Source organism: Coturnix japonica, chromosome 1 (genome assembly GCF_054131305.1).
Source record: "Coturnix japonica strain WE chromosome 1, WE-NBRP24, whole genome shotgun sequence".
Lineage (NCBI taxonomy): Eukaryota > Metazoa > Chordata > Aves > Galliformes > Phasianidae > Coturnix > Coturnix japonica.
This window is the reverse complement of record NC_140663.1, coordinates 12,315,473-12,340,602: the sequence shown is the minus strand read 5'-3', so window position 1 is coordinate 12,340,602 and position 25,130 is coordinate 12,315,473. Positions and strand designations below refer to the sequence as shown.

The window sequence follows — 25,130 nt, the reverse complement described above, 5'->3', positions numbered from 1 at the left end:
CCATTCCCATAGATCTTAAAAAGTAGTACAGTGTTGTACGGACAATCCAGGTATGGTGAATGCTACCCTCGCAAAGGCAAAACTAAAAGAACTATTTTGAATTCATCTTTTTCCCTAGGTATTCTTGGAGTGCTGTATTTTTAGACTGTCAGAGCAATTCTTGGGATTCTGAATAGGTACAGAAACGCCAGCTCTGTCTTGCAGAGAGCAGCTCTGTATCCTAACAGCTGATCGACTCTGCCCAGATTCAGAAAAGTGTTTAGATGTGTGAAAGGTAAATTGAAATTTTAAGACCTAAGGGTTTTGTTCATTGGTTCATTTCAATTCTAAGCTGTTTGTATGCATGAGACTGTTGGCCACCTCAGTATTGGCTACTGTGCTCATTCAGAACAGCTTGGGGTTCGTTTGTTTGTTTTTTGGGCATGCCCTAGAGAGAGCTTCGTGAAAGATACTTTGGCAAGGCTATGTTCATTCAAGAAAAGACAAAACAAAATCCTGCCTTCTCTGTGATAACTTGGCCAGGAAGTATGTGGATTTAGTAGACTTACCTCCTAGTTGCTATTCTCCCACCTTCTACCTCCTAGGAGTGGAGAATGCTGTAACAACCAGACACACTGTAAACCACAATGAAGCAATGCTTTTTACACTGAGAGTGTATCAGACAAAGGGAATCTGAATGTAGAGATTAACATCCAGATCTAAGGGATGGACTGTGGCAGAGACTGAGATCACTGAGTCACTGAGATCAGCTTAAGGCTGGAAGGAGTTTGTTTTTTTTCTTCTGTCTAGGAAGTGAATCTAAGTCGGAGCTGTGTTCAGACTTGCTGACCTGCTTGCTTACAAACAAGTAGTACAGTATTTTATAGGGTTGGCTTTTTATTTCTTTTCTATCATCTTCCCACTGCTTGTGCTGCTTTCCTCTTTATTGCTATTAGTTAATGTCCACAGAGCTTAAAACAAAGTAGGTCAGCTACAGAAATATAGAGAGGGATACGGTCAATGAGTAGTGAAAGTGGAAAGCTCACAACTGCTGATAGAAAACCGCCTTTCAAAAATTCAACCTTGCAACTTACATAGTTGGGGGTTGGCCTCTTCTCCCAGGTAAGTAGCAACAGGACAGAATGACTTCAAGCTGCATTAGCGGAGGCTGAGGTTGGCCATTAGGAAACATTTCTTCACTGAATGGTCAGGAACTGGCACAGGCTACCCAGGGAGGTGGTGGAGTCACCGTCCCTGGTGGTGTTCAAGAAACATTTACATGTTGTACTAAGAGACATGGGCTAGTGGGGAAAATATTGGTGGTAGGTGGAGGGTTGGAGTAGGTGATCTTGGAGGTCTTTTCTGACCTTGGTGATTCTGCATGCCAATAATAGAAAATTTGTTCATACTTCTAATGAGAAAGCAGGAACATTTTGGCAGTGCTGAACTCTCAAGGGATTGTACATTGGAGAGTGTATATGAAAGAAGGCAACATTCACCACTGAACAGAATGCTATGCATGTGTGCAGTTGCTATTCAGCATAGTGACCTTCCCCCCCACCCTTCACCTATTTCTGGATCTACGTATGAAAGTAAAAAACCTGAAACTAAAACACTGATGTGTTTACCATAATTTATTAAGTTTTGTTTTTACAGTGGCTCAATGATGCTGTAACTTTACAATCTTAAGTAGTTCTACAGAGGAAGTAGATTGACAGAGTAATAGTGGCTCTGGGCTTCTAAATGCACTGAAAGTGTATTGTTCATGTTTACAGCTAAGATAATTATAATGTTAGAAATTCTCTTTTTCATAATGTAATCATTGATAATATTTAATTAGTGAACCCTTATGTATTATTTTTTTAAACTGCAGTTAAATTGTGTTAAATGATAAAGTACATACTTGAACCGGATGGTGTTGTCATGGCATTGATGGAGATGCATATTGCTTGTAATTTCTTTCAGTCGAGATTTTAATAGAGATGTAGTTTTAAATAGTAACCAATAAGGATTTCTTTAAAGGAGTGTCCATTTATAGAACTCAGCTGTTGAAGGTTGACTGTAGCATTAGGCTTAAGTTTAATCTCCTACATACTATAATTTACAGGGCTGAGTTTAGTGTCTTGTTCTCCCAACGGCTGCACTTGTGGAGGGGTGGGGGTGTGATAATGGAGGAGATGGGAAAGGTATGGTGGTAATGAGCAGTCATGGCCTGTAAAAACCTGCCAAAATTAAAAGCAGGGCTATTTGGGCTGAAGTTTTCCATAGTATGTTTTACCTGGGCTAAAGAAAGTGGATGTCTTCCATTTTAGAGAATGAATGTGTTGGTGATTTTTGTTTCTCATAAAGCTAAAAATCAACCAGACTCCACAGTCCTGTTCCTAGGTAAAGTTCAAAGTAAGAGCTTTTTGAATTCACTGTTCAGAAGTGTTTTGGTGATCTATATGTAAGCAAGAATAAGTCTGTTTTATATCACATTATGTTGCGCTGTTCAGAAGGCACATTTGATGTGGAATCTGGATTTGCCAAAGGCCCAGACAGAAACTCATTGCTTCTTCAGCACATTCCAAAATATGGAGAGCAGGGCTCCTCTCTGCTGTTCTCTGTTGATCCAGCCCATGATTGGACGAGGAAGATGTGGTGGGTTTACTTGGGTGGGGTTCTTTTTTGAAAGTTGACACATTCAGATGTGTTTTTGTGTTGCAAAAGGTGATCAGCATCTGGGTTAGTCACAACCCAGTGGTGTTCCATTTCAGTTCTGTAGTTCTGTCTGCTTATTATCCTGCGCAAGAACAATGACTTCTAGCAGTTCTCTGACCATTTTTGGTCTAGTTCGTTTTCCAGCTGTTACTTGCAATTTCTCACAGGCTAACGTTAGGAATTTATTGCAAAGCAGGCACTGGGCCCAGCAGGAGGCCTGGGCATCCTGGTCACAGTGCGGGCTCTCATGGCTGCCCAGCTTGGGCTGCCATAGTTGGTCCCATTGTAACCAGAACGTTATACTGTAAAACTGTGGAACCTGACTAGTGCCACATCTATTCAAAACATTCTGTTTGCATGCATACAACACTGTACTTAAAATTCTCATCATTTCAGCTATAACTGAAGCTCTTCTGGGTGTTTCCTATTTCTCAGTCCTGTAGTGATTCATATAATTATCTCAAGAGTTTAATGCTATTCTATTTAACTAGTGGTATTAATGTAATAATTGTCATATTAAAATCTAAAAATACTGAATTAGGCATTCTAAAATATGTTTTATCATTACAGGTGGGTTAAAAGTACTGTAGGATTCTGTTTCTAAAATAAAAGTGTTGCATTTATTTGGATAGAGTAATTAATCAGATTTTACAGGACATAATAAGAACTAATATAAGTACATTAGGCAAATGATATTGTTTTAGAGGCTTGAGATTGCTGACTGAAAACTGCTGAAGTTTTTAGTTCAGTTTGTTAAGAGAAGGATTAGCTGGGAAGAGTCTCATTTTTCCTTTTACCTCAAAATACTGAAGCAGGAATAGACCTATGCAGGCTAAAACATGGGTCAGTAACTGGCCAGAAATACTGAAAATGTCTGTGTAGATTATACTTGTTCAGATTGATTTAGTTTGTGCTTGGTTATCAGCCTGTATGAAAGATGCAGTCTGTTGTATCCTTGCATGTTCTCTAAGCTTTCTCACCCTGGCAGTACCACTGTGTATGCTCAGGTGAGTCTGAAGACGAGCACATCTTGTTCTGTGACTTTGGGTCACTAAAAGCTATAAGATAACTGTAAAAATGGCGCTTGTTAGGACAACAAAGAATTAGTTTGCTGTTTAAGTAAACCTTTTTGTTACTGTCTAATGCCAGATACATTCAGTAGGAATGCTAAAACAAGCAGTAAAGCTTTTCAGCATTTTTGCGTGGGCAGGAGAGGTGTGGTGAGACCCTTAAATCTGCAGGGAGCAGCACAGTGCAGGACAGTGTGTTTTCAGTCTGAGGGCTGTGGGGTTTTTTTGTTCTCCATGATCTAAAAACTGGTATGAAGCCATTACAGCCTTGATGCAGAAGTTAGCTGCAATGTAAGAGAAGATTGTACTCAAATGAAAATAACTGTGAGTTCAAAACCTGCAGTTCTGTATCAGCGTAGATCATTAGGGTCTAAATCAGTGCATAACAGGACAGCCTTCTGTTGGGTAGCCTGGCATGCAGCATACCTTCCCATTAGGTGAAAATGCAGCAGAAGTTCTCTAGCAAAAAATAAAAACAAAATTTGAACTTTGAAAAGAAAGATCTGGTGGTGTCTGTCACTGGGCTATTGAACAATCCTGTTGACCCAAAATTGCTTTTTGAAGTTAATGGAAATTTAACAGCTACGGTCCTGCAGTGAGGATTCTCAAAATGCAGCTATGGACTGTGTGATGAAATACCTCTCCTTTTGTTTTGAACCTGCTGCCCAGCAGCAAACAGTCACTTCCTGTCCACCTTCATTATAAATGTGCCTATAACCCTGCTCTGTCATCGCTTTTCTAGTTTGACAAGTCCACATCTGTTTAATTGTCACGCAGGTAGAGACTGTCTGTGTCCTTGCCACATGTCTTTGTATCTGACTCAGCCCTTCTAAGCCATTTTTGAAAGGAGGGAAGCAGTGGTATCACATGCCATATTTCTCAACTAACATTAGTCCAATACAGAACACTGATATGATAATTACAAAACCAGTATCTCATTATAATAATAATAAAGAGACCATCATTTTGTATATAAAATTTAAAGAACTTTTTCTTCCATGTCTTCCATTTTTTTTCTGCCATGACATTTCACATTTCTCTGCACTGGATTTCTCTTACTATTTTATTACACCATTCAGCAGCATTAGGTCTTTCTGCAATCTGCTGATTTTTATCTTTAGTTCTCTGAGTAATTATATACTGAAGATCTTGTTCTCTGCTAACCGCCTTCTTTTCTGAACTGCTTCTGAATATGTTGAGTAGTTCTGGCCCTAATGCAGACCCTTGCTGTGTGCCACTGGTGAAACTCTTAGAGAAGACTGACCATCTTCACCTTCTTGCCTAGTAGGTAGCCTTGTGGGATGGGCGTGGAGTCCTCTTTCCCATTCCCTGGCAGCTACTTTTCCTCTTAGAAGCACAAATACAGTTTCACTTCATTTGGAAATTTAAGTAGACAGCATTTATTGGATTTCTCATGTCCACACTTCCATTTATGCCTTCCAGAACACTTGTGACTCATAACTACATTGACGTTTTCCCACTATATCACACTTATCTGTACGTTCACTAATTTGGTTCCTTCATATGGTTTCTACTGCTCTGACCTGGGTACATTTCAGACTTGCTACTGTTCATTTATCTGTACTCTCCCAAAGATGGATGTTATCTTCTGAACTTCAGTACAAGAGGTTTTTTAGTGAGAGGCTTTGTTTGCAGGTTGGAAGCTCAGTAACTGTGTTTGTGCGTTATAGGAGCTCCTGGATGAATGGAGTTGGTTTGTGCTTTTCAGTCTTTAGTTAAAGATGGAATCTCAGCATTACTGCTGTATTCCATGAAACAACCCCAAACCTTCTGAGCCATCCAAGTCTTTTCTCAAGACTAGAAAACAAGCACACTTTGCTTTTGTGTGTATTTTTGCACGCATACATTTCTGTGTGCATATTTATATATTAACTGATCAAGCTGTTGCATCCTGACTGCAACAGTAGCCTTAATTCTGGAATAATTACTAGGGAGCAATTTATTGTTGCTGCCTGCATAAATGAGATGGAAAAAATGGAGCTTGCTGAAGAAGAAAATGCAGGTCTCTCATGTTAAGAAAGTGGCTTGAATATAACTGATTTTCCTCTCATTTCACGAGAATTTCATGCTGGTAGAGGCAAAGCATTCCATTTGGTCTGGGCTGAAATATCTTTTACGAGACTGAAGTAAAAACAGAGGAAATGAAGGGAATAGGTTTACAAAATGATTTCTGTTCCAGTACCCACTGGTTTGGAGATCAGAACAGTCATGTGTGATGTGGGGCATCCAGTTTACCCTTTTTGTCCCAAATCTGAGGGGATCTTCAAGAAAAATAAAGCCAGTTACAGAATCCTCAGAGAATTTTGCATTGATACTTGGGGAAAAAAAATAAATCCATAGTAGTATCAACTCTGTATTGTTGGATCAGTGATAACTTCTGCCATGTCCTGAATACAGATTAACTTTGAGGACAGTCAGGGCGCTCAGACAGCAGTTATCAGTGCTGGGTTGGTTGACAAGGACTCAGCATTCCCTTACGGTTCAGTCAGCTTGTTGGGTGGATATCCATGGGCTATATACATGCACTGAGTAAAACATTCTCTTGCACACAACACAATAATACCCTACTTGTCCAGTTATAGTTGTCCTATCAAGGTCAGGTGGGATTTCTGCCAGAAGGCAAAACAATAATAATAATAATTCAAAAAGAAATATTTTTTAAAAGAGCTAAAAGCAGAGGAAGGACGTACACAAGAATGTGTCACACAACCCCAGTGGCACAGTCATATTTCCTCACTTGGGCTTCAGTAAGTGGTGTAAACTTCATTTAGGGGTCTTCCTGTCAGGCCTGGGAAGATGTGGAGTATTTTTGGTTTTCTTCTCTTCCTTGGCCCACTGCTTCATTCAGCACTACCTGGTCAAAACCAGCCTGTCTGTAATTGGAAAAGGGTGAGAATGAGAGGTCAACAAAAACACCATAGCTGGAAACATACTTTGCAGAGCTTTTTTGCTCTGTTTTGTTTTGTTTCTTAAGGAAACCAGGCAGAGAGGTCCCTTGGGTTGTTTTTGTATCCAGTCCATGTTGTGCTGACTCCTTCACTTGTATCCAACATCATTTTCACAACATTAAGAAAGAAATTTGGAAACGCCAGCCTGCAGTGTCTCACACACGTTATAGTTTTGAGATCACTACAGTATCTAAGTATCATTCCTCAGTTAGGGAGTTTTTGGAAACAGATGAAAGCTTCAGAAAGCTTTTATCTCACAGTTGGCATGGGCCAAGCAACAGTGTGCCTGTGCACGATCTGCAGCCATTCCTCCTCACCACAGAGTGGATCGGGATTGTCACAACCCTCATAGCAAACAGCTGTGGGCAGGCTGGAGCAGACAGAGCTGAGCTGTTACTCATGCCTTCTTTAAGGATGCCTGGTCGTTGTGATCCCATGAGCAATCCTTTCGTTCTTCCTATAATGAAACGTCAAAAGGTAAAGGCAGATTTTGGAAGTGTGGGCAGTGAGGTGGAATGCTTTCCTTCCATGCATTTCTGAGGCCTGTGCCACTGTGCAACCTTGCCAGGCAAGGTTGGCATCAGTTTCTTCTGCTCTTCGATTCACAGACAGAGATTCAAGTTACTCAGTAGCCCATGTACTAGGACTCTTTTATTTCAGGTTGCTTATCACATGGTGCAGTTGTATGTGAAGAAACAACAGAGTTGTTACCAGCATTTACACCAGAAGCAGTGTTGAAGCATACAACATGTTTTATGTTTGTGTTTTGAACTCGCAGTCTGAATGTGGCAGTTTTAGCTAGATTTGTATCAATCAGATAAAATGAAGTTCAAATAACAGATAACTTGAGAATAAAGCATAATTGATTCATGAGAGCTATAGAAATAAATATATTCCACTCCACACTGAACTCATTTAGCTTGCTGAATGCAAGACTTTGCTGCAGCCATCAGCTCTTCACTGAGTAATGTATGCCTCTTAGTTTTCAGTTCAGCTCCTGGAGTTTGCTTCCATATTTCCATTTTACAAATCAAATCTTTCCAGTTGTTAAGCTGAATCTTAGTTTAGTGTCACTTTAGTAGAATTGCCTTACATCTTCTTTTGTTTCTTAAAGTTTGACATTTAATGTAGGATTAGATTGATTTGATTTCATTTTTTCTAGGCTCATACATCACAAAAGAGAGAACGCAATGCAAGTATTTTATTTAGTCTTAAAGGGAAGTTAGAATATCTATTGGGAAGTCATGTTTAATGACAAAAGGATATGAATACAACAGCTACATCTCTGTAGTCAGAATTGCACAATATCAGTTGAGAAGCAAGTAAAACAGGTGACACTTTTGCCTGTTGATGACCAAACAAAACTGTCATTTCTGCTGCTTCAACATATCACACCTTTCTTTTGATTTTTCCTTCTCGGCTTCAGCAAATACCAAATATATTTCACTCCAGTCTTCCCCAATGTTACTTTGAGGAGTCCAGCACTACATATCTTCTTTCATTTTCCTTTCCAGTTTATGAGAAAATCTGCTTGAAAATGCACTGTAGCCTCCTTTTAGATTAATTAACGTAATCATATGAAACTTTCTTACGTGTCTGTATTAGCGCTCAGCTAACTGAAGGTCTGACTTTGGCATTCTGTGTCTGTAAAGGGAATTGCTCCATAGCAAAGCATTGCTTAACTCCATTTTATAAAGCATATTTATGGAGTTATGTGAGATGCAAAGGTAGCTTTATCTTTCTTTTTTTTTATGGTAAATTTTAGAGCATTAATGTTGCATTCTGCAAAATGCTGTTCAACTTCTGCTCACGCAAAAAAAGAAAAGCTCACGTTCATTGAGTCATGCAGTATAAGTTATAGGGTATTCCATCACAAATAATCCTAGTCAGCAATCCAGGCAGCAAAAAGCTGAATGTCTCATTCAGATGCGTGTTCTCTAAAGCTGGTCTGCGTGTAATTCCAGTACTGTGTGTTTAATGCATGTGTGCCTCTGCTGCTGGTAGTGTCGATGATGGTGCTGCTGCCAGCATCATGCACAGAAGGAAGCACGGAGTTGTGGCAGAGGAAGAGCTTGCAGCCTTGCTTCACTTGCAGAGGAAGCTGCTCACTCCTGGCATTTGTATTGCAGTTCGAGCTGGGTTTTTAAGGCAGGATTTCTCCCTGCCTGGGCCTGTTTCTTTTTGTCTTTTCCTTCTTTTGTTATGCCACAATTCTCGGTGCATTTCACATAATGTACGTTAATGCATTTACACAGTGCATTTCAGCGGATGAGACAGCAGCAGCTATGCCTAATGCTGGTCATACCTGTTAAGCTTTGCTGTTCTCATTTTTGTCATATGATTTTTCATAAAGCTCAGTTTCAGCTGCACCGCACTGATCAGTCACCAGCTGCTCTTTACAGTGTTCCAATTACCTGGTACTTTGGAAAAGGTCTGTTTTGTCTTAAATAATTACCATCCCTGATCTAACGCCCTCCAGACTGAAGGAGGACCATGGTTACACTGCAGGCACAGCTGGCTCCCTTGGGATGCCTCCGGTCACTGAGGTTTGGTTTGGGAGAAATGGCTTTGGGATCTGAGTCTAAAAGCATTCTGCCAAGAACTTCATGTAGGTTTCCTAAGCACTGACAAAGCCGAATGGCTGCAGCACTAAGCCAGCTCTGCTCCTATCCTGCCCAGGGGCTGGATCCTGCTCAGCTTCATGCTGGGTGGTGCTGTAACAACACCCTGAAACTGCAGCATGTGTTATGTTTCTGGCTTACGTCACTGAAAGGTGGGATTCTTCAGGGAACTTTGAAGCATCCTGTATTTTGGTTGAGCAAATGTGTGCTGGTGGGGGCCTGAAGGGTTGTGTGGGGCCATGCAGGCCTTGAGCCGCCCCACTGCTCAGCCCTGACTTCTGAGGTGTTCTCTGTAGGGAGGTGATTCTTTTAGAGCTGTTGCTCAGCGTTCATTTCTTTTTTAAGATTATTTAGTACTATGTCACTGCAGCAGTGTCTGCTGGTAAATGGGACCAGGCTGCAGGCACTACAGCAAAAGCAGTTTTGAATAGAATGAAAAGATACCTTACAATTTAATCACTATTTCCTTTAATTGAGCATCAAAAGTCTTTGACTTCTGCCATTCAAACAGATATTCCATTCATGTGTTGGGGAGACGTTTGGAGGCATATGCAGAAGTGTAATTTTCCCGGGGTTATTTTTCTTGGAACTTAATGTCATTAACTTCCAGCAATGTCTGCAGCTGCCTAATAAAAATATCCTGCATTCCTAGAAACAGCACATTGTACGGATGACCAGAATGACCAAACAATTTTAGAATGTAACCCACTTGGTTACATTAAAATATGTTTTGTTTTACACAGTGTGAATCTAAACTAAAGGATTAGCTGCAGCAATGTCTGCTAGTGATTTTATTTATGTAGATTATCCATCCACAGGAAAGTTCTCCCAGTACTACAGCAGTTCACTTTTGTCACTTTGGGTGCTTTCCATCTTATTTCAAAGCTACTGAAGGCATCCCGATTTCTGTTGCCTTAGTGATCTGGCCTTCCTTAACATGAAGAATACTCATATAGGGTTGCAAGAGATAAAGTAACTGATGTTCCTATGCTACAAATGAATTTTCACGCAGTTTAATTAGTCAGTTTAGATTTGGGAGAATTTCCAGTGGCAGGGCTGGATTTTTTAGTCATGAAGTAGCTGAGTGTCACAAACAAGGTATTAAGAGCGTGACAGCACTGAGTCACAAGTCGGGCAAGGCACTTTGAGTGCAGAAGAGCTGTAGCCAGTAGCTGTTGGTGTCTGTCCCCAGGCACACCAAGTCACCCATGAAGCAGGTCTGATGTACAAAGCTCTGCAGCAATCATTTGTTCCAGAGTGTCGTTCTTGGAAATGAAGAAGGCCGTTTCTTATTGATGTATATAGGTAGGGAACAAAGAGCTTGTCTCCTTTTGTGTCCAGTTCTTTTCAGACTCCCGATTGTGTTTCTGAAAAAGCTGTATGAAGAGGTACCCGTTCTTACCACATTTATCACATCCTCTTTACTGGATGAAGCTGTGACGAAGAGTGCAGGGTGAGCTGCAGCCAGCAGTGTGGTGCAGAGTATCAGGTAGAAACCAGACTGTCAAACTTCATCATCTGGCCAGGATGCTTTCTCTGTTGGTGACATCAGCATGGCTGTGTGTGACTGGGCCAGGCTGTGGCTTGCTGGGCACCTGATGGGGATCAGATCATCCTGTGGCACGCTGAGAGGAGGGACAGCACCCACTCTGCTCATACCACCTGTCTGTCCCTGCTCACATCACCATCTTTCTTGCCCACAGTGCTTCTGCAGTTCATCTCACCTTTAGGGAGACTATTCAACTCACTATAAAAAATAGGAGAAAACTGTGGGTGCTCATATTGGGCTTTTTTGTTTGTTTTGGCTTTTTGTTTTGTTTTGTTTTGGGGTTTTTTTTTGGTGGCTTCAGCCTTTCCTCCTTTTGTTTGTTAGTTTTCAGCTGCTTTAGCGAGCAAGGCTGGTGAATCGCAGAGGCAGTGCAAAGAGAGAGAGAGAGTGCATGGTTCAGTGGAAGCAGCAGCAACAATTATTAAATCAGCTTGGCCAGTCATATTTAAACTACGATTATAAGAGAGTAACTTTTGGAAAGGGCACCTTACCTTGAAGATGAAAGATCTGCTGTTCACATTAACCTAGAAGTGGTGTTTTTCTGGGCAATACCAATTCAGATGTGAGTATTTTTGTGGTAGTTGGCATGTACAGATTGATGACATCCAGGTATTAGTGGCAGTGTGGTATTTTCCCCCGAATGTCATGCTCATCTCTAGCAGGAATTCAGAGCCCCAAAGGGAAGAAGACTTTAATGTATGGAGTCAGCCTGTTAATATTATCAAAAAACACAGAAAAATAACAGGGGATGATTTCACAACTAAAGTTCCGCATCCTTTGATTGAATAGGATTAAAGTAAAAGTTGTAAATCATAGAAAGTGAGAATTAGAACAAAACAAAAAGTGGTGAGGTTTGCCAGACTGCACATACAGAGCATTGCCTTCTGCAGCACTGCATTCAGAAAGGAAGAGGTAGCAGATTGAATAGGAGTCTCTGCAAATACTTTGTGAACTTAACTAAGGATGGCTTTGACTGTTTATCAGCTGTGTGTTAGCATTTAGTAAGACTGCACTGCTGTTACAGTTTCTCAAAGGCTGGAGATGAGAACAAAATAGGTAAGGAACTTTCTACGTTTAAAACATTTTTACTATTTTTTTTAGTCTTAGAATTTTCTATTATCCATTCTGTGAGTGGAAAAATACATCTGGAAGGCTGATAGTGGTACAAGCAGCCTAAAAGCAGTGGAAACCTGGTGTAGGGAACCTGCTTTGGCAGGGGGTTTGGACTCGATGATCTCTAGAGGTCCCTTCCAACCCCTACAATTCTGTGATTCTGTGAAAAAAATGATGTGTAATTCAGGAGTAAAGGAATATATGAATACTACCTGCCGTGCGTGCAGGTGACCTGTAAGACACAGTTTGAGATTGTACTTTTGTAAATAAAAGAAGTACATGTATGCTTCTCTGTGTTTAGATAAATGGTCTATTTTCCACATATCCACCACAAGCAATTAAATATCAGTTTGATGGTTTGAGTCAACTTCTTTGCAACTTAAAATATGTTTTTGCAGTACTGTCAAAATGTGTACATCTGTACATGAAAATAATGGTGTGAATATACATTAAATTCACAGAATCTTAGGAGCTGGAAGGGACCTCCAGAGATCATCAAGTCCAACCAAACAGTAACTAAATTGCTAGTTCTAATGCAATACTGAGAGGCTGTCTGAAACAAAACCTTTACTAGTAGTTCCAATTAAGTCAGTAAGAGATCCCAATATTACCTGGAATTCTAGAATCCCTACAAAGAAAAGAAATGCAGCTTTGGGTTGCTCACGAATATTACGTAGCATTGCACAGGTGAAGCAACAAAGATCACTGAATCAAAGAATCACAGGAAGGCACCTCAGGAGATAATTGAGTCCAACCTCCTGCTAAAGCAGGTTCCTTACAGTAGGTTGCACAGGGAGGTGTCCCGACAGGTCTTGAACATCTCCATAGAAGGAGACTCCACAACTTCTCTGGACAACCTGTTCCAGTGCTCTGACACCCAGAGAGGTACTGCTGAGCTCTGTGGCACTCATGAGGTGCCCGAGTGTTGAGATGATCATTTGTAAGTAACTGAGAGCAAGGTCTGGTTTGTATGTGATTGTACAGTGTTAAGCGTAGCTATGTTTTGGGAAGACAATGTGATCATCTTTTGTTATTTCAGCTTGCTTAGACAATTTAGGTTGGAAGTTTTACTGCAAGAAATCCTTGTTCAGCTCAAAATGGGGAAAAAATGCTCTTAATTTTATTGTTACAGTGTTTTGTTTTTAATAAAAGAAACTTATCTCTAAAGACCCTCTCTGGACTATGGCCAAGAAGGAGAAACACAGTAAAAAAGAACTTTCTTAGGAAAGCAGAGATAGTAGGCTGCCTTTTCTTTTGCTGTTAAAGCACTCAAAGCTATTTTTAAAGTACCCCTTGAATTCCTCCAGAATTGCCTGGAATTCTGGAGGAGCAGCTCTGAAAATCAGGGACTGCTGAGGCATCAGCCTGACCTGTAAGATAACATAAACAGAACTGAATGTCTGTCAAGCAACACTTGCTAGTGGAGGATTTGTACTTTTTCTCTGTACAGTAACAGTTGTTTGATTTGTTTATGAGGATCTGTGATGTATCAGGAGTGTTTTATAGGCTGCAAACATGGCTTTGGTAGAGCGCGTTTCTAAAATGGATGAGGTGGTTGATTTGGTCAGTAAGTTTGGATCTGGTGGAGTTGTCGAGTCGGGATGCTGGGAATCCATAGAAACCTGTTCCCTGCTAAATATGGGTTAGATAAGATACCTGGTGACAGTTTTTCCAGGAGTCTGAGCACATGATGAGCTGGAGCTTTATGGATTCACCTGAGATGATCTCTGTGGATAATATCAGCAGAATTCTGGCTTTCCCAAACGTTCTGACCTGCACTGCTCTGAACTCCTCTTCCCTCCACCAGCACAGAAATATCCATGACCCTGAAACATTTCAAACTGGGCTTCAGAGTGAGATTAACACGTCATTACAGAAAATTTCCTTGAAACAGTTAATACAGCTGAGGCTCAAATATATGAGCTGGTATTTCAATTCTGTGTTGGGTTTATTTTTTTGCCTGAAGTCAGCTCTGTTGTTTCTGCCAGTGCTGGATTGCTGAGACTGTAGCCTTATTTCTAGGTGGAAAAAAAAAAGAGCCTGCATGTTGACCTACCTAGCACTATGAGGAAATAGAATTAATTCTGCCACTATTTTAGGCCCACGGAACTTCAGCAAGAAGCACACGTAACTCCCAACAGATTCTAAATTCTTAGTGCCGTAATGCAGTGCAGACTCGGCAGTGTCCGTGTGCTCAGAAGGGTTCTTGTTTTTAAAATGTGTCCTTCTATTGAAAACTCCAAAGGAATATTCTTTTGTTGTGCAGCATCAAAAACAAATAGGTGCTGCAGGTGGTGTTGGTGTGATGCTCTTTCTGAACAGGGACAAACGCAACTTTGTCTCATTAACCTTTGGCTACTGTAATCCTCTCTTATGCGAGGGATGTGTACCCATAGTGAATGCTCCCCATTCAGACGTCCCAGAAGCATGTAGTGTTATTGTGCTCAGGTCAGCTCATGCCCCAAACGCAGTTTGTTGTGGGGTTTGGGTTTGGTCTGCTTGTTTTTACTATGATCCCCACACTGAAATTAAATGAGAGGGAGGGAAAAAAGCACCACCACCACAGGTTGTGCTCCTTCAAAGACACACTGGCTCCGTTTTGGGCCCAGTGGCTCAGGATCTCTCGTATCCATTTCTGTCTTTGGCTCCACTGGAGCTGTGCCAGGAGCCGCAGTGCAGCGCTGAGCCCATCTCTGGGAGCGCTGCTTCCATCTGCCCGGCCTCTGCCTCGTAACCAGCGTCTCCAGCAGAGGGTTCTGTGAGTACGAGAGCTGTGGGTAAATGGGGGCTGTGCCCTCGGGACCCCGCAGAGGTGGGAGGGTGAGCACATCTGAGCTGAACAGGAGGGAACAGAGCTCCACATGTGTGCGAACATACACACGCTCAGTGGTAAGACAGCCCTAAGTGCCTTGCGAGTTGAGGTTTGTTAGTGCGTTTCACGTTGCCCACAGCTGTGAGAACAGATCTGTGTTAAGCTGAGGTCCCATGCTGGCATTATGCGATGGAAGTTTGGGCTGGCTTTATGAGCGCAGTTTCTCTGCTGCAAGTAGTTGTGCGCACTGAGTGCCGGGGGTCCCGTGCAGCTCGGGATATGCAGCAGTTCCGCACAGTTGACAGCTGTGCATTAGAACAGGAAACCTTGGCTCTTCCTGCGCCTGTTCCGGGCTGTTGGCCGTGCGGGACCTTCCCGGCTGTCAGGGAGCGCGGAGGCCGCAGAACGCGGCGCAGGCCTCGGGCATGGAGCATGCGCCGGGCCGCCTGTTTACAGCGCTGCCCCGGGCAGCTGCCGCCGCCGGCCGCTCCGGCAGGGGGCGCTCCCGGCGCCGGGCGGGCCCGTAGCGGAGCCGGGGGGCTGCGCAACGTGCGACCTGCGGGCGGCTCCCGGAGCGGAGCGGGGCGGGGCGGGGCGGGGCGGGGCGGGGCGGCTGTGCGGCCCCGTGCCCAAATCGGGCAGTGCCGCCGCCGGGACTTTGGCCCCGGCCTGATCCGCGCCGTGATTTCTTTTTTTTTTTCCTTCCAACCGTATCGGCGGAGCGCTGTGCAAATCACCATCGCTCGTGCTGCCTGCGGACTTGGAATCTCACATGCTCTGCGATGTTCGCGTTTGCTATGGTGCTCCGCAGTCTGAGCGCTGATGCCGAGCTCCAGCGCAGGCCGTGTCGCTGCCCCTCATTGGGGTCCAGAGAGACAGAGAAACCTCCGGCAGAGCCGCGTGCAGAGGGGTTACCGGGATTTCAGCCTGTTCCATAGTATGTATTGCTACACCCTCAGTTTTGCACTGTCACGTTTATTTCACATGTCTCCGTGGTGGCACGGCGCAGCGCACACTGTGCTGGTGGTGCTGGCCATAGGTGGTGGCTCAGAAATAACATCACTCGTACCTTTAATTGAATGATGGCGTGACAGCACCAAAGCAGTTTAAACACGGTTGGGAAACTGCTGATTCCTGAGCTGGCGGCTGTCAGCTTCACAGTGGGCTCCTTTATATAGATTCCATAGAGCTTTTTAAATAAAGAGCAGGGGAATTACTGAGCGCTTGCTATCAGAGCTTTGATGTGATTTGAATTGTGTAAGTTAAATTAAAAGAAAGTGAATGTTTCTGTGGTACTCAGTTCTTCTCTAAATATTTGTGATTTCCCTCGACGTGGAGTTCTTGGAAGAACAAGGGTTACCTGCAGGCTGTCAGGGCTGTGCGTGGCTTAGTGTTGGCATTACCACTCCTGCTCTCCTGTGCTGTAGGATGGGCTCCATTACTCGCTGTCATCAGTTGCAGCCTTGCGCTATGTGCTGTAATACGTTTAGTAGGAAAAAGAAGTTTTCTATCTCTATTACATTATTTCTAAGTGGTTATAACTGCCCAGAGAGGCTGTGGATGCCCCATCTCTGGAGCTGTTCAAGGCCAGGTTGGATGGGGCCCTGGGCATCCTGGTCTAGCATTAAATGTGGAGGTTGGTGGCCCTGCCTGTGGTGGGGGGGTTGGAGATTCACGACCCTTGAGATCTGTTCCAACCCAGGCCATTCTGTGATGAGCATCAAGTCTAAGTGACACTTGTGTGGGTTTTTTCATTAGAAGACAGGATCCTCCTGGCTCACCTGAGACCAGTGCCAGCCAATGGAGGTGGCATCTGTTCACCGCTGTAGAAGTCAGTGGCTGCCAAATGAGCTTTTTCTGTAGAGCCTGAAATGTTCTGAGGTCTCTGATCAGTATTGGACTGTAGCGCGATGAACCTGTAAAGGGTCTGGAGCACAGGACTTGTGTGGAGGGGCTGAGGGAACTGGGACGATTCAGTCTGGAGAAGAGGAGGCTCGGGGGAAGCCTTATCACTCTACAACTGCCTGAAAGGATATTGTGGTGAGGTGGGGGTCAGCCTCTGCATACAGATAGCAGCTATAGGACAAGGGAGAATGGCCTTCAGTTGTGCCAGTGGGAGTTCAGGATGGATGAACCAGAGTGTTTTTAAGAAGAGGTAGAGCAGGTGCAGAAGTTGCTTCTCTTGATTGCAGTACGACTGGCAGCACCCATGGAGCCCAGTGCCAGCCTCCGTTCTTCTTCCCAGGGTTTTCAGGCCATAACATGTCACTGTCCTTCAACGTGTGCTTCCTAGGATGTTCTCTGAAAGCCTTTCACATGCTGCTAATTGTGTTCCTGTCTAGAACTCTTATCTTGTGGTGGGGGGAGCAGTAACAGCAGAAAATTTGAGTGCAGCTTGTGTATGTGTGTGCTTGACAGATAAACAGCTGGTTTACCTGGAAGCTACTGGCTGAAGTTTGCTGCGATGGGAGCCTACATGAAGAGGAAATACCTTTGGTGTATTTCCTTAAACCTCACAGCAGTTGAGACTTTTCAGTGCAGTGGTTTAACACTGTAGGCTTATGCATTTCTGGTCCTTCCTATTTCAGTGGCGTTTGGCAGCAGGGAGGTGGGAAGCGTTGGCCTTTCCCTTCTTACAGTAAATAAGAGGTGAAAACTTTTAAGCCTTCTGCTGATATGTGTCACTAAACATTTAGCCAAGTCTGTTGCTCCCAGTTGTTTATCAGTAGTTGAGTCCATCCCTTTCTAGTGCTTGTGGTGCTCTCATCATTAGTGAATACTCCCAAAAAAACATGGTATGTAAGACCTGCAAATAATGCAGGAAGCATTTTACTTTGTTGTTGTCTGAATGCTATACCATCCAAAACACATGTATTAGTTCCTAATAACAAGTTTTATTGTCCTAAGATAAAACAGTAACGGACCTTCCACCGCTGTCAGCTTTCAGGTGTTGAAATCTAAGGAGATGAAACAACTGAATCTTCCAGAATTCCCTGATGAGTAACAATAGACTGAACCTTGATTTTGAACTGTTGCTTTTCTTGAATTATTTATGTTTCAGACTTTAAACAACCTGGAGGGTCAAGGCATTTGGTACTAGGGAGAAAGAAGGGAGAGGTAGTAATGTTTTAGGTGTAGGACTCCAGGTTCCCAGGTGTTACAGCAATGTTCTGAAGGGGTAGATAACTCTTGTTCTCTGTGTAGTCGTGTACTCTGTGACCCTCTGTCTTTTGCTACCACATGAAACTGTTTCAGAAGCTCTGTGCTATACATTGTCATCTTCAGATCTAAGTAAATCTCTTCCTTAGTATTTAGAGACAAGGTTGATTGCTCAGGCATGGATACTTCTGGTTCATGTGTTAGCCATTGCTGGTTAAGTGCAATAATCCTGCTGTACTCTAGCTGCCATTTGGCAGACACAGCAATAATTGCTCTGTGATCAATTTGCCAAATAAAGAGTTTAGTTCCTCTTCTGTAATCAGGCTGGAGTCAACTGATTATAGCTGAGATTTTTCATGCTTCTGTGTGTTCTGTGTGTTGTCCTTTCTGTGTCTCTTTGGTCCAGTTGCTTCCATAGTTGGAGGGAAAAAAAGAGATTTCTAAACTCTTCCTATTCCCACGACTTAAATACTTCTTGTTACCTTTAAGTAGTAGGGTTTCCTTCAGCTGTAGCATCATCACTTTGGTGAGGAGGGACAACTTTCAAAGGTATCTAAAGACTGTAAGGTCTCTTTGGACTTTTTTGTCTTCTGATGATGGGAGAGGATTTGGCCCTGTAGCATGAGCACAGATTGTCTGGTTCAGAGGAAGCAATTGGCAGGTAGGAGGTCACATTGCTGGGTTTTTTCCATTTCATTCCATGTCTACCTTATTATTTCACTATTAATTATACTTTTGGCATTGTGGCCAGGAAAACAGCTTCAGTCTGGATTGGTACCATCCGTTGCTTTGTTTTTCCTACGGTTAGGAAGGCACTTGTATTTTAACTTCTCCGTTATTGAGAATATCAGGTTTAAATGACCTGGCTGTAAACCACGATCCCAAGTGATCTCACAGCTCAATCCCTCTGCATAGAGGCCATCCCAGCTGTGTTAGCGTTTGCTGTGCTGGCTGCTGCCTGCTCCTGTCACAAGTGTCCCATGCTTGTCTGCACCGCGCTCCCCAGCTTCCCACAGCCCTGATGCAAGCTGGCAGGATTGCACGCAGCCAGCTCTGCCCTGACACTGTGCCTTTGGTAGTAAAAGTTCTTGGGACTGGGAGCACAGGCTGATGCTGCTAGGTGGTGCCTTCAGCTGGGTGTGAGGTAGTGGCTTCATCTGGAGTCTCTGCTGTTTCTGCCAATGTTTCTGCCTTTGGAAATGCCATGCAGGCACCCAGAGTTACCTCCGTTTAGATCAATAAGGACTTCAGTCTTTTACTGGAGAAAAAGTTTCCGTAACGTTTCCAAACACGCACCAACACAGAAGTGCGGGAATGTCTGCGCAGAGCTGCATGTAGTTAGCCTAACTAGCGACTCTCCTGTAGTGAGTCCAACTGGAGCTGGTTTGTTTCTGCACCTCTGGTACAGATAATCTGACCACGGGTAACTGAGTGTTGACTCTATAAATAACTCATCTGTACACACTGCAATCCTGCCCTTTAAAATGTTTTCTCTTCTTCCTGTTGGCTCCCAAGCTTACTCCCCTTGTAATCGTTTTTTGACTGACCAAAGGCTGCTTTCCTCTCTTGGCAAAGGGTTTTGCTGTTCATTCTTCCCACCTGACATGACATTACACCTGCCACGGATGAAGCCAACTTAGCCCCCCCATATCAGTCTCTTCCATTCAGGGTGGTGATGGGAAGGTTGGTACATCATTTATCCAAAGCATGGCATTTGTAACACACGAAGCTAGTTGCAATGAGGAGTGGTTTAGACACGCATTCAGAGGTGGAAAAAGCGCACAAAGTACGTTTCACTTGGATTCTCTTAAGCTGATTTACATCTCTTTATGTCCTCTTAGGGATGAATTTCATCAGTTTACACTGCTGTACATCATAAATGATACAACTTGAATTTGAAGCCATCCTTTTTAGATCTTAACTTGCAAATAAGAGTAGAATTAAAGAGGTTCTGCAGGAAAAGGAGATACCAAAATGCCTTTCCAGAGGCCCCTGTGTGGTTCGGGTATGTCTGTAGTATTGTTTTCTTACAGTTTTCTTCTGTAGAAAGCTGAGGTTTTGGGTGTTTGTAAGTGCAATTGTATGTAGTGAGAGAAACACGAATAAGTGACCTCTCCAGGAACTATTTTGGACTTCCCTTTGGAGGCTGTGAATGCAGGGTTATAGCACATGGATATCCATGCAGTGTTCTAAAGAATAGGTTATGTTGTTTGTGGCACATAATCTGCCTGAGAGATGAAGGATTTATCTGAGACATTGGGAATGAGAAAATACTGTGCACTGACACTTATCAAACCTGCTATAGAGGCAGCGTAATACAGAATGAAACTGAAATACAAACTCATTAAAATTTCAGAACAAACCTGTAGTCCCCAGTTGGGCAGATCTGTTTGGTTAACTTGATTTTCAAAAGCTGTCAGAGTATCTGAAGGGGATTCATTTGAGGCTGGGGAATATCCATGAGGAATGACAAACATAGAAAAACAAGTAAAATTACCATGTAAAAATGTAAACTTGAGTTTCCTGAAAAATAAATGTAATAGCAACAAGGCTTATCCAATTACACTTTTTTATTTCCCTCAGAATTTTTAACTCCCTACCAGTATGGCATTAAAGATGCACAGTTTCAGTGATTCTTTGAAAATCAGCAACTGCAAAGAGACAGCTTCATTAACGTGCCCCCAGAGAACAGTGTTTCATGTGGCAGCAGCACTCGTGCTTTGGCAGTTGTTGCACGGGTGCTTCTAGACCAGGCATTGCACAGACTGTCCCACGGGGGCTGAGGGAACACAAAGGACACTGGATATGGGGTGAGATGGCAGCGGTGCTGTGGGGCAGGGCAGCTCAGGGTGATTGAGGTAGGGCACATGTGAGGAGCAAAGCCACAGGTTTTTAGAAAAATGCTTTTCACTATTTTTCTGCTTATGGATCAGCTTGTTGTTAGTATGGAGAGAAAATATATATGTACGTTGTATCATGAAAATGCTGGTTTGGGATTCCAAAAGCCAGAACATTTAAGTAGCAAATTACATCCAAGGCTGTTATTCTCAGCTAATTCAGCAGAGCTACCACTTCTGTATGTGACTGTTCTAAGGAACGCTGAGTTATTGAGTAAGCTTTGGCATGACTCTATGCATATGAAACAATCATGAACATATGTCTCCTAAGGATGATAGGTTGTTTCCTCTGAGTTGTATAGTACAGTGTTGTTGTTGGATATTTTTGCCAGAGTCCTAAAATATGTGTGTGCTGCCTAAACACGGCCCATCTTGCTGTAATGTTTGCTTTACTCTTTTATCTGTACAGCAGTCATTTTTAACTGCTTGAAATCTGACTCTGACTGTTAGTAGTATCCGTAATGTGGTTAACACCATTAGCTCAGTTACCTGAAAAGCCGTTGTGATTGCATTCACCGTTGTAGGAGGAGCTGAGTACCATTCATCCCATTTGTTTTGATCTGAGTATGGAGAAAATATGACATCTAGTGCTGAGCTCACTGTGGAGTCCTGCCAGCCACTTTGGTTGTCCATCCTTAGATTCTTTTAGCTCTAAAAAGAAATGCTGTTCTCTCTCTGTTTAGATTAAGTAAAACATAGAAGAAGTACCCTTTTTCTCTAATAGTCTATCATGGATAAGGGGAAATATCCAATGAGTTCCTAAAATGCTAATATATGTAAATTATTTTGTAAATATCATTGAAGATGGAGATTGAGATGCAATGATATATTTTACCTGAGAAATGCATGTAAATAAATAAGATGGCCCTGGATGGAAAGGGTCTGCCCCAGGCCCAGTGTCTACTGTTACTCAGTAAGAAGTGTGAGGGCTGGTTGTACCTCATTTTCCACTACTTCCAGCAGTGTGTCTGCAGCAAAATGATTTAAGTCCTGCGCCTGGGGGAGTGAATAGATGAGTTGCTTTTAAATTAGTGTATCTGATAAACTGGACTGCTGCTCCTTGTGTTTTATTTCAGTGCTGAATGTAATATCTTGTTATGTTCAACAAATACTCTAATTAAGGATTTCTCTTCACATAACAGCCACAAAATCATCCACAGAATTCTTACTTGTCTGCACCGCTGCTGTTGCTTGAAGGAAGTATCTTAGCTTGACTGCCAGAGAACTTAGTAGGTTAGGGCTGGTAGTGCAGGTAATGGAACACCAATGCAGAAGGCAGGTGAGGGCTGTCCTTGCTGGATGAGCACAGGGTGTAGGATGGCATTAACCCTACACCCTCCAGGCAGTTCAGAGTGTCTCACAGGTTTTATGTTGGGCTATCAGAGCGTTGCTTCTAGCACAGCTGGAGATTTCCTCGGCAGAGATCTCCTCACCTTTCTTTGGGAGAGCATCACTTGAAAAAACAGAAAATTTTTACCTGTGATTTCATACCTATGTCTTTTTTGCCCTCGGATTTCTGATCTTGCTGAGCTGAGAAAAGCTGTGAGTTGCAATAGCCAACTGGGTAGTTTTGCTGTGTTAACAGCACAACAGTGGGCAAATACCAATTATGCATACAGAATTGTGTCTTCATAAGAAGTGATGGCTTCTTACCTAGATCTAAAATTCCTTTCTTAAGTAAGTTAATACCATGCATGGTTGCTATCCCATTTCATAGCTGAAGAAGTAGGCCTTGTCACAGGAGTTACATCCAGGTCTGCTGCTGCATTGCGAGGTGTGATGTTGGCAGCCAGACAGCCATCATCCTCCTGACTGCTACGCTGGGGTGCTTCAGTGCTGCAGGTCTCAGAGCACTCACAGAAGGAGCAAGCAAGCAGCCAGCAGCTCCGCTTCACATTTGGCGCGGTTAATCTGCTATTGGAAGAAGTTTTGTGTTGTGGTGGAGCTCTGATTGACCCTTCCTTTTTTTTACGCTTCCTACTGAATAGAAATAAGCGTTCTGGGAAGCACGGAGTGTTTTTTATGGAATTTGGCCATTTTTGAGAGATTTGGCCACTTAGGAGTAATTTAGTGGTATTCCAGAGATTATTCCTGCTGTCTCACGTATAATTACCCCGGCTTTTATCAAGTTATCCCACAAACGAAGGATGTTTCAGGAAAGCAGCAGGCTTGTCCTGCTCCATTAGACACAAACACCCCCCTCTTTCCTGAACCAAGAAAGAAAAAAACAAAGCCAAACAAAACCAGAGCGTCCTCCTCTCAGTAGGCACCCGTGGGTTTGCTGCTTTCCATTTGACACTTCTCTTTAACTGTGCTTAATGTTCAGTTTTATCAACAGTCCAAACAAAAAAAAAAAAAGCCCCCCCAAAAGCCCAGCCACAGTTGCTTTCAGTGCGTGTTGTTCTTGGCACGGCCCTGTGCTGGTGTCCAACTGGTAGGACCTGAAACACAGCGCTCAGCAAGTGCCTGGAGTCAAAGCAGGCGGCGCGCGCGGGCCGGTGATGTGACGGGGCAGGTCATCCTCTGCCGGCAGCGCGTGCGGAATGCCCTGCTCCTCTGACGGCATCTGCGGCAGCGTGAATCATCGCGCGTTCCAAAAGTGCGTGTTTACAGCCGTCGTAGAATCAGATTAAGTTGGCAGCCTGCTCCTCGCTGTAAGTGGCTCGGTTTACGTTGCTTCTCCCCGCAGGATGTTTTGCATAAGTTAGCCGACCCTTCGCGCTTGTAGGCTTTGCGAAATGGAGAGCGGTGTCGGTGGGTTTGTGTCAGAGAGCAGAGCTCGTGTTTGTCGTAAATAAACATGGGCAGAAGGGCGGTTATTTTAGCACTTGATAATTTCCCGCTTATGTCATTTGACCTGGATTGAAGCTGCGATTGCTGAGCTGCGCCCTGCGCAGCGTGTTGGCTCCAGGGTTGAGCTGGCGGTGCGTTTCCTTTGTCAGTTTACAAGAAGTATCAAAATGAAACTGGCTGTGCTGTTTCCTTCGCAGCGCGCTGCGGGGAGGAGGAGCGCCTCGTGGGCACAGTTTCCTCACTGGTTCAGCCGCACTCGGGGCAGCGCTCTGCCCATAAAGCTGGTAAAGTTGTCCTTCACTCTCACGGCGTTATGCTGCAGTTGGTTTGCACCGAGCCTGTGTTTATTTTTAGCCAGCTGCACGTCCTGCCTTTTGTTCAGTTGTTGGGTTTGTTTTTTGTTGTGTTTTTGTTTTTTTTAGACCGCGGTTGCAAAACGAAAGTGCTTACAAGGTGTTTATGAACTCTTGCTACGAAGCAGCTGCCAGTTGCTGCGGGATGACACATTTCTGCAGGCGGGCGGCTGGCCGTGCGTGCTGCGCGCTGCCTCTCTGCGCTTCTCAGGCATGTGCCGTTTTCTTCCTGCTTTGGCTTGATTGGAATTAATGCCGAGCGCGTTTTTAAACTTTGAACTGGGATAAGTACCAGGTGGAAGGTTTCCCTTCACTGTTTGCTGAAGTTGTAAGTATGCGTTGCTCAACTCCGCACGGTGTAACAAAACACCTCGGGATATACTGTAAATAGAAAACCTGTAATTGGTACATAGGTGTTGGATGGCGTTACCATAAGTAACGGGCTCATAACAATGCCGGGCTCTGTTGTGAAACGGTGGATGAGATACTAAATTGCATTAATGTCTGCTTAAATATTGTATGCGGGAACGATAAGTGGTGTTTGTATCATGCATGGGAGGGCTGGTCAGTTTATGCTGTTTAAAATAAAAGGGCCATAAATGTGAGTGTTGTGGTGATGGTAAGTTTGAAAGGAATGATGTTACAGTGTTTCTGTGTATTAACAGCAAATAACATTCTTATGTGTCTGGGTTTTAGCAGTTGTGTCTTGCCTGTGTTTTCCAAACGTGGGCCTGAGCTGCAGTCCCTCACGCCGCTCAGCGAGTTCCTCGTGGCCCAGCTTTGCTCCAGGCCTGCAGCGCGTGGGAAGCAGGGCCGTGCTCAGCAAGGGCTGTTTCACAATGACTGTTGCTGACAGAGTTCTGGCACGTCTCTTCCAACAACATGAGAGGGGTTTTTTGTTCAAACTACCTGCAAACTGCACTGAAAGACCAAAGGCACGTCTTCCTCTGCGGCCCAGCTGTCCCGTGACTCCTTCCTGTGCGGCCTTCTAAGTCTGCCAGTGGAGGGGACGCTGACTTTGAGCTAAAGCTGTTCCCTCAATTGGGTGAATTTTGAGTAGAGCAGGTGGGGTAAGAAGGGATGCAGGTGGGATATACGGTGTGTAGTCCCAGCAA

The 25,130-nt window shown here is 43.6% G+C and overlaps 1 protein-coding gene across 12 annotated transcripts in view; it reads left to right on the top strand.

Moving 5' to 3' along the window:
• ATXN7L1 (ataxin 7 like 1) overlaps nt 1-25,130 on the top strand; it is a 97,544-nt gene that overhangs the window by 42,292 nt on the left and 30,122 nt on the right. For 2 of the 12 annotated variants that reach the window (XM_015848357.3, XM_085513512.1), the window contains exon 1: nt 23,375-23,523. The exons of 6 other annotated variants lie outside the window; for them this stretch is intronic. Coding sequence is in view for 1 of the 6 variants with exons in the window: in XM_015848276.3 (XP_015703762.1) it covers nt 15,636-15,750 (115 nt within the window). In the remaining 5 variants the exon portion in view is untranslated. Of the gene's footprint in view, nt 1-14,650; nt 14,760-15,410; nt 15,751-23,374; nt 23,524-23,859; nt 23,947-24,084; nt 24,344-25,130 lie in introns of those variants that run through there. 4 more of the 12 variants (XM_085513511.1, XM_085513516.1, XM_015848276.3 and 1 more) reach the window with 4 other exon arrangements.